Source organism: Plectropomus leopardus, chromosome 2, assembly GCF_026936395.1.
Source record: "Plectropomus leopardus strain MGB_pleo_1.0 chromosome 2, ASM2693639v1, whole genome shotgun sequence".
Classification (NCBI taxonomy): domain Eukaryota; kingdom Metazoa; phylum Chordata; class Actinopteri; order Perciformes; family Serranidae; genus Plectropomus; species Plectropomus leopardus.
In genome coordinates, this window is record NC_142177.1 from 39,060,900 (window position 1) to 39,077,731 (window position 16,832).

The 16,832-nt window shown below is 36.3% G+C and overlaps 2 protein-coding genes and 1 pseudogene across 2 annotated transcripts; all 3 read left to right on the forward strand.

Annotated features, from left to right (window-relative positions):
* Positions 1 to 2,852: 2,852 nt before the first annotated feature.
* On the forward strand, positions 2,853 to 12,284 carry LOC121948798 (rano class II histocompatibility antigen, A beta chain-like). The gene is made up of 4 exons (XM_042494274.2): positions 2,853 to 3,268; positions 4,197 to 4,487; positions 5,485 to 5,760; positions 11,659 to 12,284. The coding sequence occupies exons 1-4, from the start codon at positions 3,220 to 3,222 to the stop codon at positions 11,796 to 11,798; spliced, it is 756 nt and encodes a 251-aa protein (XP_042350208.2). The 5' UTR covers positions 2,853 to 3,219; the 3' UTR covers positions 11,799 to 12,284.
* LOC121960596 (tripartite motif-containing protein 16-like) lies at positions 6,954 to 9,200 on the forward strand (annotated as a pseudogene).
* Positions 12,285 to 12,464: 180 nt separating the features above from the next.
* LOC121960615 (ciliary microtubule inner protein 1-like) lies at positions 12,465 to 16,366 on the forward strand. The gene is made up of 4 exons (XM_042510405.2): positions 12,465 to 13,124; positions 13,859 to 13,940; positions 15,319 to 15,417; positions 15,520 to 16,366. Exons 1-4 carry the CDS (start codon positions 13,066 to 13,068, stop codon positions 15,673 to 15,675), a joined length of 396 nt encoding a protein of 131 aa, XP_042366339.2. The 5' UTR covers positions 12,465 to 13,065; the 3' UTR covers positions 15,676 to 16,366.
* The last annotated feature ends 466 nt before the right edge of the window (positions 16,367 to 16,832 follow it).

Below are 16,832 nucleotides of genomic sequence, written 5' to 3' on the forward strand. Positions count from 1 at the left end.
CATATTTATAAAATATATTAATTTAAAAAATAATAATTTTCTAAATCTATTAATTTCTTGCCATGTGCCACATTTCTTACCAAGATGCCCTTTGCGTTTTTTTTTCAAGGTCGCCGACCCCTGATGTAGAGTTAGAAACAATTATCGGATTAAAAAAAGATGTAATTTATGTCAAAATAATAATATGCAAGTTAACGAATGTGTGATTAAGTACTCTGTGGTTAGGTTATTGTAAAGAGCGAAGCCATATGATGATATTGATGTTTAGGAGGAAGACGCTGCGATCCTGGAGGGCGTCTGAATGAATACACAGTATTTCTAATATTTAGTTAAAGCTGAAGCGACGGCCCTCTGGCTCCTGCGGGTTTGGCTGCTGCGTGTGTTTTGTTTCCCTCTTCACATCCTGACAAATGGAGAATATATCAGCACTTGTGAAGGAAATATTCAAACCCTTTACTGAAGTAAAAGTACTAATACTATCATTTAAAAATATTCTGTTTCTAGTAGTTCTGTTTCTAAGTCCTGCATTTAAAATGTTACTTATGTGAAACTATATCAGAAAATGCGTTTAAGTATTAAAAGTAAAAGTTCTCAGTGCAGAACAATTTAAATCAATTTAATCAATAAAAATATTAAAAAGAAAAGTGGCATGTTCTCATATTTGAGAAGCTTGGACCATGACATGTTTTTGCATGAAAAATGACTTATCAAAATAGTTGCCTATTCATTCACTTATCAATCAACTCATCATTTTAGCTGCACTTTTAACATATTTAATTTTGTGATCAAAAATTGTAAAGTGACTAAATTTTTTAACTAATAGTAGTGAGTAAAAAGTAGAATATTCAGAAACTCGCCGATTGACTCCCCCCTTGCACTTAATTTTTCTTTGTTTGGCTGCACAAATATTTATTTTACACAAAATTGATGTTTAATTTAATTTAACTGTGGACACTCAAAAAGCAGAATTTTGTTTTTTCTTTAAAAAAAATTAAAATACAGAAAAAAACTTTATTTTGTCTTTGAAAAAAAAAGTCAGATCAGAGCAGCAGACAGGGAAGAAGTGATGTCTTTGATCAGAGCGCCACCTTGTGTCCAACTCAATATAATGCAATTCAGTCCAGACACGTCAGACTTATTTGAAACCTGATCAAATTAGCTTGGTTTCTTTCAAAAACATTGGAGGGCGGTGAGCAACTCTATAAGAAATGGTCCAAAAAATTATCAAGAAATAAGACGATACAAGAAAATTACTAATAAAATAGAAAAAAAAGAAAAATACCCTAAGAAAATGCCCAAAAATATATATGTATTTAGTTATTAAAATTATTTTCCTTTCTTTCTGAAACATGATTTTAAATATACAATCAAGGGAATTGTAAATATAGTTTTCTGAACATATGTCTCTCACTTTTTTTATTTCTATGTCACCTTCTCCCTTTTTTTTTTTTTTTGCAGTTTGTGGGATATTGTTTGCCAAGTTGCTCTTTATGTGTTCTGAAAGAAATCAAACCAATTTTCTCAGGTTTCAGAGCTAAAATGCTTGTAAAAAATAATCTAAATGAAGCACAAGAAAACTGATGACGTTCCACGTGTTAAAGGGTTAATTAGATGCGGTATGTGGCCATCTTATCGCCGCGTTATCTCTGAAGGAAGAACCATGTTAATTATGTTAGAATTATATTAAGTTAAAGAAAAGGCAGAGCAGAGAGAAACACAAAAGGAACTATCCAAATTCAGTTCAAAAGCTAGTGGCAGAAATGTGATATTAGTATCTTTGAATGTTTGCCAGTAAACAAGGAACCTTTTCACTGAGGAAACAAAACATTAGAAGTGAATCTGTTTTTTAGTATTTCTACATGAAGAGAAGGATCGTTGGACTCTGATTTAGCTTGCTCATAGGTGAATTTAGGAAATCCTTTTTCTATTTGTATAATCTAGAGAGCAAATCCTGATGCAGAGACAAAAAGCACAGAAGAAACTGGTTGGTGCTTCTGTTGCAAAGTGCAACGATGACACTCAGCGGACAAAAACAGGAGTTGATTTTCAAAAAACCTGCTGCCTCACTCAGTAACTGTGGCAACAGCAACATCTCCTGTTGTTGTCATCTTTTTAATTTATGATGCAGCTTTGATGCAGTAAAGATAGTTATCCGACCCAGATTAAGCCTCATGTTTTTTTTGGGTTTTTTTTGTATGTAATTCCCTTGATTGAAATGCCTTTTTTTCTATTCTCACTCCTGTTAAACTGCACTCCCACAGGAAGTGGCACTCTGCCTGACGTACAAAATGAAAAATAATTCACAAGGGATCCTGTGTATTTGAAGAGCATTTTTTTCCACACAGAAATAAAAGGGCAGAAACAGTATTTTTATATTTTTATTATTAGTAGTAGTAATAGTAGTTGTATGATAGTCATAATTGTAATAATAATAATAATTATTATTATTATTATGACACATTTTTTTCAAATTTGAAAGAATGAAAAAAAAATCTAAAATAAAACAAATAAAAGTCACTTTGGACTGCAATGTGCTTGAGAGGGTTTTTATTACCTACTGATTTTAAATTTTGTACATTTTGTACATTTCTTCCACTGACTCCCATCAGTGTCTTTCTTCCTGTTTTGGTATTTCCTTTGACTTGATTTTGACGTCTGCTTAATAATTAAGATAATCTAAAAATAAATCATGGCATTTGAAAGCAGAAGAGAAAGAAAACTCACACACACTGTGGACACAGTTGGAGTCAGGCCTGTGAGCACTTGAGGTCTGTTACTTTCGTTTTGTTGTTTGCATTCAGTTTCAGCTTGAAGTCTGACATGTTTTTAGGATCCAAACTTTTTGAACTAGTTAATGAAAGTTGTGATTCATGATGAAATTAGTAATGAAATGACCAGAGTTCGTATTTGATGACAGATTCCCTGAATGCTTAAACATAACAATAAAAAAGGAAGTGATATTGTTGGAAAAACGGATGTAACACATTCACAGTTTTTCAGATGAATTTATGAAAAATGTTTCAGGATGATGATGTTGGTTCTGCTCTTTCAAAAAGCATATTTTGATGAACATTAGTTCATCATTATATATTCTGGAGAAGGTGCTGGAAAGAACAGTACAGTTTAAATGGTTCAGTGAGTCGAAAGGAAAGAATCGTTTCTAAACTGCACATCTGTTGTCGAGAGTCCACAAAAATCTGGTCTCATTGTGGCGTCAACATGAAGCGTTTCATGTACCTGCTGTTCTTTTTTTCCCGCTCTGTGGTCGGTGAGTGACTCTATTTTTATTATTTTATTAGTGTTTTAGGGTCACATGACATGTTAGAGTGAAAACTTTGTCACAGGAAGTCAAACGTTTTAGAGATAGAAGCTGTAATTGTATTATGTTTGTGTGAAATGATTTTTATACACAGTGAACACAAAGACGTCGAGTTTCACGTTTTTTTTTTTTTTTTGGAAACGCCTAATTTATCTGAATGAGGAACTTCAAACATCAGCAGTTCTCTACTCTGCTGGTTTTTGTGCTAGTAACCAAAGAGACTTACCTTTTTTATTTTATTTTATTTTATTTTATTTTATTTTATTTTATTTTATTTTATTTATTTATTATTTTATTTTATTTTGTTTTGTTTTGTTTTATTTTATTTTATTTTATTCCGCTTATGTCAATCCACAACAGAGATTAAAAACAACTCCAACAAACATTACATGATGAAAGAGCAAGGAGAAGGATGTTACCTGCCAAAGAAATCAATGGTCTGTCAGTTACTTACATAACAAAAACAAACAAACAAAAAAACAACTTACAGTCAACTCGAAATTAAAAAAAAACAAACAAATAAAAACATAGAAAAGAAATGACAGATATATTAATAAATCACCGTCAACAGAGGGACAGTTTCTCCCCGTCTGTTTCATATAATCAAACCAATAATCTTACCCATTTTCACTCAGTTTTTAAACCAAAAAATATCATGGCAACACTTTAAATATTTTTTCTGTGCGGTGTCCCTAATAATAACTAATTGTTTCCAGTACCAACATGTTTTTTCTGCTGATCGGTTTAAAAAAATGAGTCGCAGCGTTTGAGCACGTGAACATACCACATAATAAATACTAATGGACTTTCTGTATCTGCACATTAAAAAACATCATTATTCAGAAACGAGAGTAAATCTTGTGCCCTCTCCTCTCAGACTGTGCCGCTGATGGAAGCGGATACTTCGTGAACGCAGACTTCTGGTGTGCCTGGTACTCTGCGGAGCCGGAGCAGGTGGAGTATCTGGTCGACTGGTATTTCAACGAAGAGTTCACGATGCAGTACAACAGCACCGTCGGGAAGTGGACGGGCTTCACCCCGGCTGGGCTCAGCACCGCAGCCATGTTTAATGCAGACGAGCGCAACATCCAGCGAAGGATGCTGGAGAGGGAGTTCATATGTGTCAACCGCATCGATTTGGTGCAAATCACAGTGGAGGAGAACATGGGTGAGTGATGGCTGTGTGTCTTTAACCATTTGAAACCTAAGCAAACTGGGTTGAATGACCCAAAAAATTAGCACAATATTTGCAAAAAGATACTCAACAAAGTACCGTACGTAAATACACACAACAACGCAGACATAAAACAATTAAATTAATTTAATAAATTTTAAAAAAAATGGATGCAATAAATAGGTATAAACACTAAGATAAGAAACAATTTAAAAACAATAACTAAAAACAAAGACTCACAACTAAGAAATTACCCAAAAATTAAGCTGAAACAAGAAAAGTAAGAAATCAAACAAAAAGAAAATAACATGAAAATAATATATAAATAAAAATATTAAAAAAACAGAAGGAAATGTTTTATATATGTCCACATTTCCACATTTTTTTTTAGAGAATTTAATAATTTTCTTAATTGTTTTTTGCAGGACATTTCTTGCCAAGTTGATCATTGCCCTTCCCTCCCTTTTCTTAAGAAACGGAACAAATTTGGTCAGGTTTCAAAGGTTTAAATGTGTGTGAAAGGCATCTGAACACAGTGCAAGAAAACTTATGTCAATACCTTTTTTCAAAGGGTTAAATCACTGACAAACAGAACTGCAAAAACATCTTTTTTTTGGTTTAAGAGAAAATCCATGACTTGAGCACAGCATGTCAGACTCTGTGTTAGCTGTCAGATAACCTTTGTGAGCACAGGTACATCACTGGACCAGTTATAGCGTTTTTATACCAAACCTGGCAACTTTACCAGAATATAAAGTGCATTTCCATCCAACTAGTTTTATGAATATTTTTAATTTGCCAAAAAAATTAACCTCTGTGGAAACCAAAAATTTGAATAATAATCTCAAAAAAGCTCTTAAACTCAGCGGAGATGGAAAAGGAAATATACTGATAAATGGTAAATCCTCAAAATAAACACGTAGACACGTATTGTTGCCTCAGAAGACGGACGTGCCATCCTTCATTAAAACTCTTCACCTTCTGATTTCAGCTGAACCCAGCGTCACTCTCTCAGAGATCACCTCCTCCAGTCACGACACCATGCTGGCGTGCAGCGTGTACGATTTCTACCCCAAAAATATCAGGGTGACGTGGCACCGCAACGGACAGGAAGTGACCTCAGGCGTGACCATAAGCGAGGTGATGACGAACGGAGACTGGACCTATCAGGTTCACTCTTACCTGGAGCAGCCAGCTGGCCGACAGCACGGGGTCACCTGTATGGTGGAGCACGAGAGCCTCAGAGAGCCCAAGATTTATGACTGGGGTGAGACACATGATGGATCTTATTTATGATCAAAAATGTATTCATCTTACAAATTTTGCGCGCCTTGGAGCATTATATCCCCCCAAGATAGCACGATATTCCAAGAAAAACTCTGAGAAGCCAGAGAAAATTTGTTCATATATTGTTTCTTGCATGAGGCTTGATGTTGGTGCTGATGGATGCCACAGGTTATTTAGTTTAACACAATATCTGTGTCTTCTCTGTAACTTTGTAAACATGTAATGGTTAATCATTGACCCTTTCATGGGCCCCCTCTAGGCCTGAGGGTCCTCAGTGCCCTTTAACCCCCGTCACCAAAACCTGAGGCGCCGTAGTAGTAATAATAATAATAATAATAATAATGATAATAACAACAACAACAACAACAATAATACTACTACTACTACTACTAATAATAATAATAACAATAATAATAATAATAATAATAACTTTATTTATATATATATATATCCTTTAAAAACATGGTTTACAAAGTGCTTTGACAAACAAAACATAAGAACAAATCGAAGTTAGTCAATAATGACAAACAAAGGCCAGACAAGAGTTAAGACAGAATTAAGCAGAAAATTAGAGACAGAAACATTTTAGAAAAATGCAGTAACAAAATAAAGGCAGCAAACACAGAACATTAATAATAATGATAATAATATGCAGGATCAGAATAAAAAGATAAGTTAAAAGATAAAAGTTCGAATTAAAAGACAAACTAAAAGACACATCAAAATAGATGACAGCACATAAAAGTAAGCCTATAAAAATGGGTTTAAAAGGTGATTTAAAAGATTGATGACTGATTCTGCGAGCCATATCTCCTCTGGCAGGTCAATTAAAGCTGAGAAGATCTGATGGCAAAGGCACCGTCAGCTTTAGATTTGATATGATATGATATGATATGATATGATATGATATGATATGATATGATATGGATATTTATTTCTCAGTGAATAGATTCAAACAAGCGATGAGATATCGCATCTTACATGTTTGAAAAGGAGTAGGAGGAAGTATTATTTCCTGCCCCTTCTCAGCTAATCAGGAAATTAATTTGTGAACTTCATCTCTAACACATATGCATACACTTATATATATATATATATATATATATATATATATATATATATATATATATATATATATATATATATATATATACACACACAGACTTACATGCATACAGACATACACACACACACACACACACACACACACACACACATCCACATACTAACATTTATACGTACATATGTAAGCATACATGTACATATATACTACATTCCACCAATCTACCCATACAGTCTACACATACATGCACATTCATGTATATATATGTTATACATGTACACAACCAAACACACAATATACAGTTTATGAACAGTAATTTAATTTGTGTGCACAACACAGACATCATACTCTGTCACAGACAGACATGACTGTCTTCAAAGTCTTTCCTCATTCTTAAACCTCTGTAAAAAAAAACAAAACATTTTTGTGCGTCTTCCTGAAACGGGTAATGTTTGTGCATCGCTTGGTAACTGAAAGCTGTTTTCAGAGTTCGACCATCATTTGAAACGAGGAAACAAAACCCACAGTGCCGCACCTCGTGCTGGAGTCAGCCCTCCTTCCTCTTCCTGCTCAGATAAAGCAGTCGTCACGTCTGCAGTCTGAAAATGGGTGGGACCAACGTGTTAGTGACGCGAGAGAGCTGATTTTCATGCTCAAACTAGTTTCACTTTTAAGGAATTGAGACTCAGTCGGGCATTGGCACTCAGAGGAGAAATGGCGCAGAAAGGAGTTCAGCTGAACCGAGAGACCTTTTCTTGTTCCATCTGTTTGGATCTACTGAAGGATCCGGTTGCTATTCCCTGCGGACACAGCTACTGCATGAGCTGTATTAAAGGCTTCTGGGATGAGAAGACAAGAAGCAAATCTACAGCTGCCCTCAGTGTAAGCAGACCTCCACCCCGAGGCCTGCCCTGCTGAAAAACACCATGTTAGCAGCTGTAGTGGAGGAGCTGAAGAAGACTGAACCTGCTCCTGCTGATCTCTGCTACGCCGGAGCTGGAGATGTGGCCTGTGATTTCTGTACCGGGAGAAAACTGAAAGCCCTAAAGTCCTGCGTGCAGTGTCTGATTTCTCTCTGTGAGAAACACCTCCAGCCTCATCACAAAGTGGCTCCGTTAAAGAAACACACGCTGGTGGAGCCCTCCAAGACGCTGCAGGAGAACGTCTGCTCCCGTCACGATGAGGTGATGAAGATGTTCTGCCGCACCGATCAGCGGTGCATCTGTTATCTCTGCTCCGTGGACGAACACAAAGGTCACGACACGGTGTCAGCTGCAGCAGAGAGGAGCGAGAGGCAGAGAGAGCTCGAGGGGAGTCGGCAAAAAATCCAGCAGAGGATCCAGGACAGAAAGAAAGACCTGAAGCTGCTCCAGCAGGAGGTGAAGGACATCAACGGCTCCGCTGATAAAGCAGTGGAGCACAGCGAGGAGATCTTCACCGAGCTGATCCGTCTCGTGAAGCAGCAGCTCAGATCGCAGCAGCAAACTGAAGTGAGTCGACTCAGAAAGCTTCAGGAGGAGCTGCAGCAGGAGATCGCGGAGCTGAAGAGGAGAGACGCCGAGCTGAAGAAACTGTCACACACAGACGATCACAACCAGTTTCTGCAAAACTTCCCCGCACTGTCCCGACTCGGTGAACCCACACACTCTTCCAGCGTCAACACCCGTCCTCTGCGCTGCTTTGAAGACGTGACAGCGGCCGTGTCAGAGGTCAGAGATAAACTGCAGGACGTCCTCAGGGAGACAAACGTCTCTCTGATGGGGACTGAAGTGGATGTTTTGCTGTCAGATTCAAAACCAGAGCCCAAGACCAGAGCTGAGTTCTTAAAATATTCACGTCAAATCACTCTGGATCCGAACACAGCACACACGCAGCTGGTTTTATCTGAGGGGAACAGAAAGGTAACACGCACGGATCACCAGCTGTACTCTGATCATCCAGACAGGTTCACTGACTGGGCGCAGGTCCTGAGCCGAGAGAGTCTGACTGGACGTTGTTACTGGGAGGTGGAGGGGGTACGAGGAAATGTTGATGTAGCAGTCGCATACAAGAACATCAGCAGAGTAGGGAGGTCGGATGAATGTGGATTTGGTTTCAATGACAAATCTTGGTTGTTAGGTTGTAACGATTACTACTGCTACAACAGTGTCCAAACTTATGTCTCAAGTAAATGGCTCTCCAGAATTGGAGTGTACCTGGATCACAGTGCAGGTATTCTGTCCTTCTATGGCGTCACTGAAACCATGAATCTCCTCCACACAGTCCAGACCACATTCACTCAGCCCCTTTATGCTGGACTTTGTCTTTATAAATCCACTGCTGAGTTTTGTAAACTCAAATAGTCAGAAGTCATTTAAGAGTTAAAAGTATTTTAACTCTTACAGGGATAGTTTGGATTTTTTGAAGTGGACTACTTAAACAGAGTCAATGTATTATGTGCAGTAGATGTCAGTCAGCGGGCCCCCAGTTTGGAGAATCAGGCTGGAGTCCGTCACAAGGCGGGTTTCCATTAACCCTCAAATTTAGCAAATTGAAATTGTGAATAAAAAAACATGCCTAATGAAAAGACATCAACTTTGAAAAAACTCCCATCGTAAAAAAGTTTTTATGCTCGCATGAGGTGGTATTTCAGTCGATTTGAAAAAGTCATACTTTGCAAAACTGCAATGGAAACACGTTTTCGGCTTTTCTAGGTCACATGATGCTGTGAGCTCTTCAGTAGGAACTGGCTCCCTCATGACGCAGCAGGAGCTACAAGAGCTGTTTGCATCACATAACTCTTCAAAAGTTGAGCAGAAGTTCAATGGAAATGTAGTCATTTCGCAATTGTGCTTTATTGGCATTTCAAAACTATTGCTTAAGTTTTGTTCAAATCTATAACGGAGACCCACCAACAGAAGCTAAGCGGCGATGTAATGTTGTGGATGGGGGTCAGCAATTTTTTTTTTATTTTAGCCACCTAAAAAATGAGTTTGGCTTTAATAAGAGCGATGTTACGGCTTTATTTGAATGAAGCCAATGGCAATAAAAACACTCTCAATATAGCGTAGTGAAATGCTTTGTTTCAGTGTCCAACTTCTGCCTGCGTCTCCAGACTGGATGTAACACGCTGACCATGGATAAATAGCAGACCTGGCTGACTGTCTGGAGACAGACTGTGTCCGCTCTGTGGAGACACAGCAGAGATGTAGTGCATATGAAGATACTAGAACAAGTGCTCTACAAAAATTACATGTAAACTCCAAGATTTTGATACGCTCTCCGAACAGATTAAAATGCAACTTTTCCTTCTCGGAGAAAATAGTGTCGGTGCCACAGAAGCAGTGAGATACGTGAGTGCACGTCACAGCCAAAACAACAACTGACACAACGACACGTAACAGCTGGAGTTCATCTCCTCACAGCTCACACTGACTTTTCCTTTATTACTCTTGACTTACTTTATTACTAATGTTTTTTTAATTGTTTTTATTTGTTTCTTTTTTTTATGTATATATGTGTGTTTGACAGATAGATGGATAGATAGAGAGATAGATGGATGGGTACATTTAATATGTAAATGTATATAATATGTGTAAAAAGATTTTCTTTTGATAAAAATCTTTGGCAAAATCATGTTTTTGTTCATGCTAATGAAGCTTTTTGAATTAAAAAAAATGAAAATCTTTATTTGTACAGCACCTTTCATACATAAAATGCAGCTCAAAGTGCTTTAGATTATTATTACCATTACTCAGGTCAGAGATGGAGAATAAATAAGAGATATAAGAGATAAAAGAAATATTAAAAAACAAAGGTCAAAACAGCAAAATCGCACTAAAACATAAAAGAATTTTATCAGAACAAACAATCATAATGTGCAATAAAAATCATTAGACATGGGTATTAATTAAAAACAAGAGCATAGATTTGGGTCTTGAGCTGCTTCTTGAAACTATTTACAGATGTTACTTCTCTTATATATATGGTGCAGTCTGTTCCAGGCCACTGGTGCATAAAGACAAAATGCTGCTTCACTGTACTTTTTGTAATTCATTTTTGGTGCATTATGCAGGCCAGCACCAGAGGACCTGAGAGATCAGGTAATACTGGGTAAAATATGGATTTGATATGGATGGATGGAAGTATGGAAAGTGCTTCATACAACCTCATTTTTTTTTTTAGAAAAAATGTTAACTAGTCCTTTAAAATTGAGAAATTCCAGTGAATTCCAGAAATGTCCAGAAAAAATATATTAATAATTATATTGTTTTCATATTTTAAATTCTGTTATTAAAATATATAAAATAAATACATTTATTTTCAGCACATTTTAGGTCATTTTCTTGTTTGTTTTTCTATTGTATTTTATTCTTATTTTCAGGTAAATTTCTTGCAATTTTCTTTTACAATTTTTTGAAAATTTTGGGGCCATGCCTTGTTAGGCTGCCTGTTGCATTCTCCCTTTGTTTTTGACAGAAATCCAACCAATTTACTCACTTTTCAAGTTGTTAATGTGAGTTATCAACTGGGGTAGTTATTATATAAAAGTATCACATCGCAAATTAACTTCTAAGTTTTGCACGACTACATGTTAAAGGGGCGGTCTGTACGAAACTATACTGATCTTTAGGATCAGCAGGACGTTTTCTCAAAATATTTGTTTTCTCTGCGCCAAAAATCTCCACTTCAGTATCACTTAAATTCGCCAGACTTTCTGGTTTTATTCCTGTCTATAGTCTAAAGGTTTTTTAACAGAGCGGTTTGTCATATTTAACAGGCGCTGTATGTATCTGTACATAAATAATAGCTGTTTCTCTTGTGGTTTTGTTGCAGACTCTTCCTTTAATCAGTCTGAGAGGAGCTACCTGATTGGTGGAGTTTTTGCGCTGCTGCTCGGAGCAGCGTGTCTGTTGTCAGGACTGATCCGGTACAGGAAGAAAAGCTCTGACCCGCAATTTTCAAACACTTTGTAATCAAGGTTTGAATTATACACTGGCTTTCGGGGGAGAGCCCTACTTTCAGGTGCGCACCTCTACCAAACACACCTCATGTCAACATGTCTGACGTATTAAAGTTACACTTTTGGGGAGCCAACAGCATAATGATAACCTGATTAGTTCACAGCGATGCAGTCCAGTACTATTGGTTTCAGCTATCTCTTTCCTTTCAATCAGTCAATCAATCAATCAATCAATCAGACTTTATTTGTATAGCACTTTTCATACAAACAGACTGTCTAGTAAATAAACAAGGAAATAAATAGATAAAATGATAATAGTAATAACAGAAGATATATATGTAAAACACTCAAATAAAAATAAAAACGTAAATAAGAGTTAAATGACAAGATAACAGAACAAAGTCAGATAATAAGTAAAAATGTTAAAATTATATATGAGGTAGTAAAACTGTGAAATACACTAAAATGTATTGAAAAATTAAATAAAAATAAAATAAGACAACATGAAATTGTGTCTTTTGTGGTACATGACTCATGAGTGCTCATACGTCATTGACAGATTTGACAGATTTTTTTTTTCTTCAACAATAATGGAGAAAGTTTTAAGTGTTTATCTGAATGACTCAAGCAATTCAGATAATACTTGTATTCTGCAGATGTGATGGTAATAATCTGATTTGATGTGTTTATATGTGCTTCACTAATGCGAAAATCGGAAAAACCGGTTTACATGATTTAGTCATGATCGGTTTATTTGTGTGGATGTAAACTCACACTCCTGTTCGGTCGGAGGACTTGATGAAAGGACCAGGTCTTTAGGATACTTACATCCTGGAACTCATTTCTCTTGGATATGAAAAAACAAAAACACTTTATTTACATGTTACAAAGCACATTTTATACACAAATGTGTAATGTGATATGGGAGTGATATAAAAATACACAATAGCAAATTAAGATAAATTCTAGAGCTCGCATGCAGCCAGTGGAGAGATTTCAGGATAGTTTTTGGTGAGTCGTTGAGATATTTCAGTCTGGATCAAAGTATGTCTACAAAACTCCCAGTTTGAGCTCCCAGTGACCCTCCAGTGGTCCCATCCCATCGCGGTTACACACAGGACAGGGAGGAGATATATGTGTGTCGGGGTACTCCGTCTCCATGGAGACGGTAAACAGGTCTGTCAGTGTGACTTACACACAGGTGAAACATTAGCCGGGCAGAGAGAAAGAAGCCTTACACACACACACACACACACACACACACACACTGGTCAGGACAGATGGCGGATTCACAGCGAACATCTGAGCCCGTCAACTTTGTGCATCAAGATGAAATCTGGTAAATCTGCTAACTTGTTTCATCATTTTGATCATTTGAGTTTTATTTCAATTATTCTGTCAGAAGAGGGTGAAGCGTTTTTAAAGATTTTCTCTTGATGGTGGGATGATTCACATGTTGACCCGATGTTAAAATTCTTAATATTTTTCTTTAAAAGAAATAGATATGTCATCCGCTGGGCTTGTTGTGAATAACTATTATCATTGTTACTTTTATTTATTATCATTATTATTATTTTTACTTTCTCTCCTAGCTCCTTTTTTCATTCCAAATCTGCATTGTGTTTTCGTCTGGTTATGAAATATGCTGTATAATACAGAAAGCTTGCTGTACTAACTTGTTTTAATGATATATTTTGAGTTTTCACGCAGTAACAAGCAGATTTAAAGATGAAATCATATGCCACATCAAGGAAAATGTGTGAAAATGTAAATATTTGGTTGGAAGAACTGACAAGAAAAATGTGTCATTACAACATAAATTTGTCTTGCTGTTATTTGAAAAGGATCTCTTTAATTTGGGAGAATTATCTTCACATTTGACAAAGTGGACGCCTTTGTGTTAACAGCAGATCCAGAATATGATCATAACCGCAGACAGGGAGTGTTGTGTATGCTCTCTAAAGATTTCTTTTCCCTGTCGGTGCTCAGTGAAGCAGGATGTCAACTGATGGTAAACAACTTTGCGTGTGTGTGTGTGTGTTTGTGCATACATTTGTGTGTATGTGTGTTTAGGAAAGCACATGTAAAAGTGGAGAAGGATTCAGCCGAAGTCTGGCCCAACAAGTGGGGCTCCCTGACTGAGGCCTACAAGGAGGTACACGCACACACACACACACACACACACACACACACACACACACACACACACGCACACCCCCACACACACACACACACAGCTCCAGGGTTAATTTGCAGCCACACACTGCCCTCTACTGTTACAAAACTATCTCACATCAAATGCTTGCAAGCAGCTCTTTTGTCAGAGAAAAAATGTTGGCATTGTACGTTTCTGCAAAAAACAAATATATATAGAATTTGCACGTTTCATACGCGTCATATTATGGTTTATGGTTTCTAAGTTGGAGCTGGAGGGGATGATGGAGCAGTAGACTACTGTTTGAGACCAACAAACTCCAACAAACAATAAAACTGCTGTTTTTTTAGTCATTGCTGCATTTCCAGCAGCTTTTTAGACACCATACATGTGTTTTCTAGCAGCCTGTTGCTGTTTTTCCAGTGAGGATAGTGCCACCATAAGCAGCCACTTTAAGCCAAAACCTGATATTTCCCTAATCAAAACCAACTGAGTTTTGTGCCTAAACTTAACTACACATTGGCAGAAGGTTTCAGCATATTGGCTATGATATCACATACAAATGTAACCTATCCATGGATGCAGAAACATTCAAAGCAAACATTATTTCTGGCAACTGTGTTGAAGCATGAAACCAGATTATACTTATCAAAAACAAACATCTTAACATTTACACATTAACCCACAGGGACTGTGTGGTGCATTTTACATGCTTTTCATTCTTCATTTTTTTGGATAATTTTGGCTGTGTTCATGCATATGGCATACATTTTGGACAAAATGTGAACTTTTATTTAATAAGCTCCTACAAGTCTAAAATGCACTGTAAACAAAATTGTTACATTCATAATGTTAAGTGCAAAAAAAAGTGCCATTATAACCCATTCAAACTACATTTTTTAATCCCACAGCCGTCTAAGCATAAAAACATTGCATGTATATAACATTGTATAACTTTGGAGAAAATACATGCAATTTCTAAAACTTGCACTGTCACAATCAGTGTTGCTGCACATCACTGACATATCCAAGGCTGTGATAATCACACACAACACAAAAAGAAGAAATAAAGAAAAATCTACTCTGCATGCAGAATGAAAATAATTCATTTTTCGTGTTTTTTTTTTCAATCTAAAAAGTATTCGTGTTATGACGAAAAAAGGGCATTTAGAGGGTTAAAATTCTGAAAATCATAATATGATTAGGACTGATGTTGACTGATAAAAATGTACTCCTTGGAAGTTATATTAATGTATAATATTTGTTAAAGCTTTTGAATAGCACATTATGTGCACAGAGTGATGTGTGTGTGATATTAAATAAGGGCTCATATGCATCATTCAAAAACACTAAACTCTTTCTTTTATTTGTGTTTCAGTACGAGAGGGACAGTGTGAAGCTGAAGGAGGTGGTCAGAGAGGAGCCACCCAATCACCTGCCGTCACAACCTCCGACTCCACCTGAAAAATCCATCCACGTATGATATCCGTCCGTCCATCCCTCTGTCTGTCCTCTGTCTGTCTGTCTGCTGTTCATCCATCTCACAGTCTTTCACACCACCTTTGCATCTCTCCTCCAGGTTGCCCCCTCTCCTCCGGTTCCTCAGACCACTCAGGCCCTGATTGGTTGGCGTTCAGCTCACTCACATCTTCATCTAGAAAAGTTTGGCACAGTGCATCATGGGAGGCGTAGTTTCCTGAAGGAGCTGGGCTGGCCTTTCGACGCTTGCATCTGACTGGAGGCCACCGCTCTGTGTCGTATCAGCTACTTGCTGACTCAGTGAGCATTGAATAAAGACAGAAATTAAATAAATCGTGAGGATACATATTCATAAAAAGCATTCCAGATCTGGTAGGATGTACGGTAACATATGGGATTATGTCCCCCCTTCTCTTGGGCGATTGAGTTTTACTGTGCAGAATGATTTATGTGCAGAGTTTGACAGAATTACCTGAAACTCTGCATCAGTGTAAGCATGTGGAAATATTTTCTACAACATATTTAAATTATTAAAATTGCAAATACAAATTTAACTTTTTGTAGGTGACTAGTCAAAAAATGAATGGCTTTTTCAGTCCATTAGATACATTTTGCTGCAATAAAAAAAAGAATTAAAAACTTTATTAAATAAAACAGATGTTGACAAAGTTTACCTTTGAGGACATCATTTACAGATGAAAAAATGTAATAAATTGTGATATACTGCAATATATATTATTGCAATACTCAGTATACTGCAAAATGTTGCAAATTTGCAATATACTATTTACAACACTAGGACTAAATGATCTTGATAATACTGTATTGTGGGGCCTCTGGTCATTCCAGCCTTAACTAATTCTAATACTACTTCTACTATTTCTACTTCTACTACCAATTAATAATAATAATGATTTATAATATTATTTAAATTTTCTTGATAATAATGTACTACTACTACCACTGCTACTACTACTACTATTACTACTTCAACTAATACTACTAATCATAATAACTTTATTTTTATCGTACTTATGAAAACAGAGTTTACAAAGTGCTTTGACAATCAAAGCAAAGCAGAGGCAAGAAACCCAGAACCAATATAAAAAGTGGTAAACACAAATTATTAATAATAATTCTAATAAAAATTATAATAATGATAATAATTACTTGTTTTGCAGGTTGAACTCATGTCAACATGTTATTATTACCATATTTATATAAAATGTATTATGCCTACTATTATTAATTTTATTATATATTATATATTATATTTTTTATTATTATTATTATCAATATTGTTGTTGTTGTTTTTGTAATTATTAATTAACACCGAACACAAAGATAAATTAAAAGTAATAATAATACACTGTATACATTTTATTTAAATATGGCAATAATAGAAACGTGTTA

Bases quoted from the DNA above. Each gene is read 5' to 3' on its own strand.
- LOC121948798 (XM_042494274.2), top strand. From the start codon at position 3,220: ATGAAGCGTTTCATGTACCTGCTGTTCTTTTTTTCCCGCTCTGTGGTC. The intron at 3,269-4,196 runs GTGAGTGACTCT...CTCTCCTCTCAG, and splicing joins TTTTTCCCGCTCTGTGGTCG to ACTGTGCCGCTGATGGAAGC. The intron at 4,488-5,484 runs GTGAGTGATGGC...TTCTGATTTCAG, and splicing joins CACAGTGGAGGAGAACATGG to CTGAACCCAGCGTCACTCTC.
- LOC121960615 (XM_042510405.2), top strand. From the start codon at position 13,066: ATGGCGGATTCACAGCGAACATCTGAGCCCGTCAACTTTGTGCATCAA. The intron at 13,125-13,858 runs GTAAATCTGCTA...ATGTGTGTTTAG, and splicing joins GTGCATCAAGATGAAATCTG to GAAAGCACATGTAAAAGTGG. The intron at 13,941-15,318 runs GTACACGCACAC...TTTGTGTTTCAG, and splicing joins TGACTGAGGCCTACAAGGAG to TACGAGAGGGACAGTGTGAA.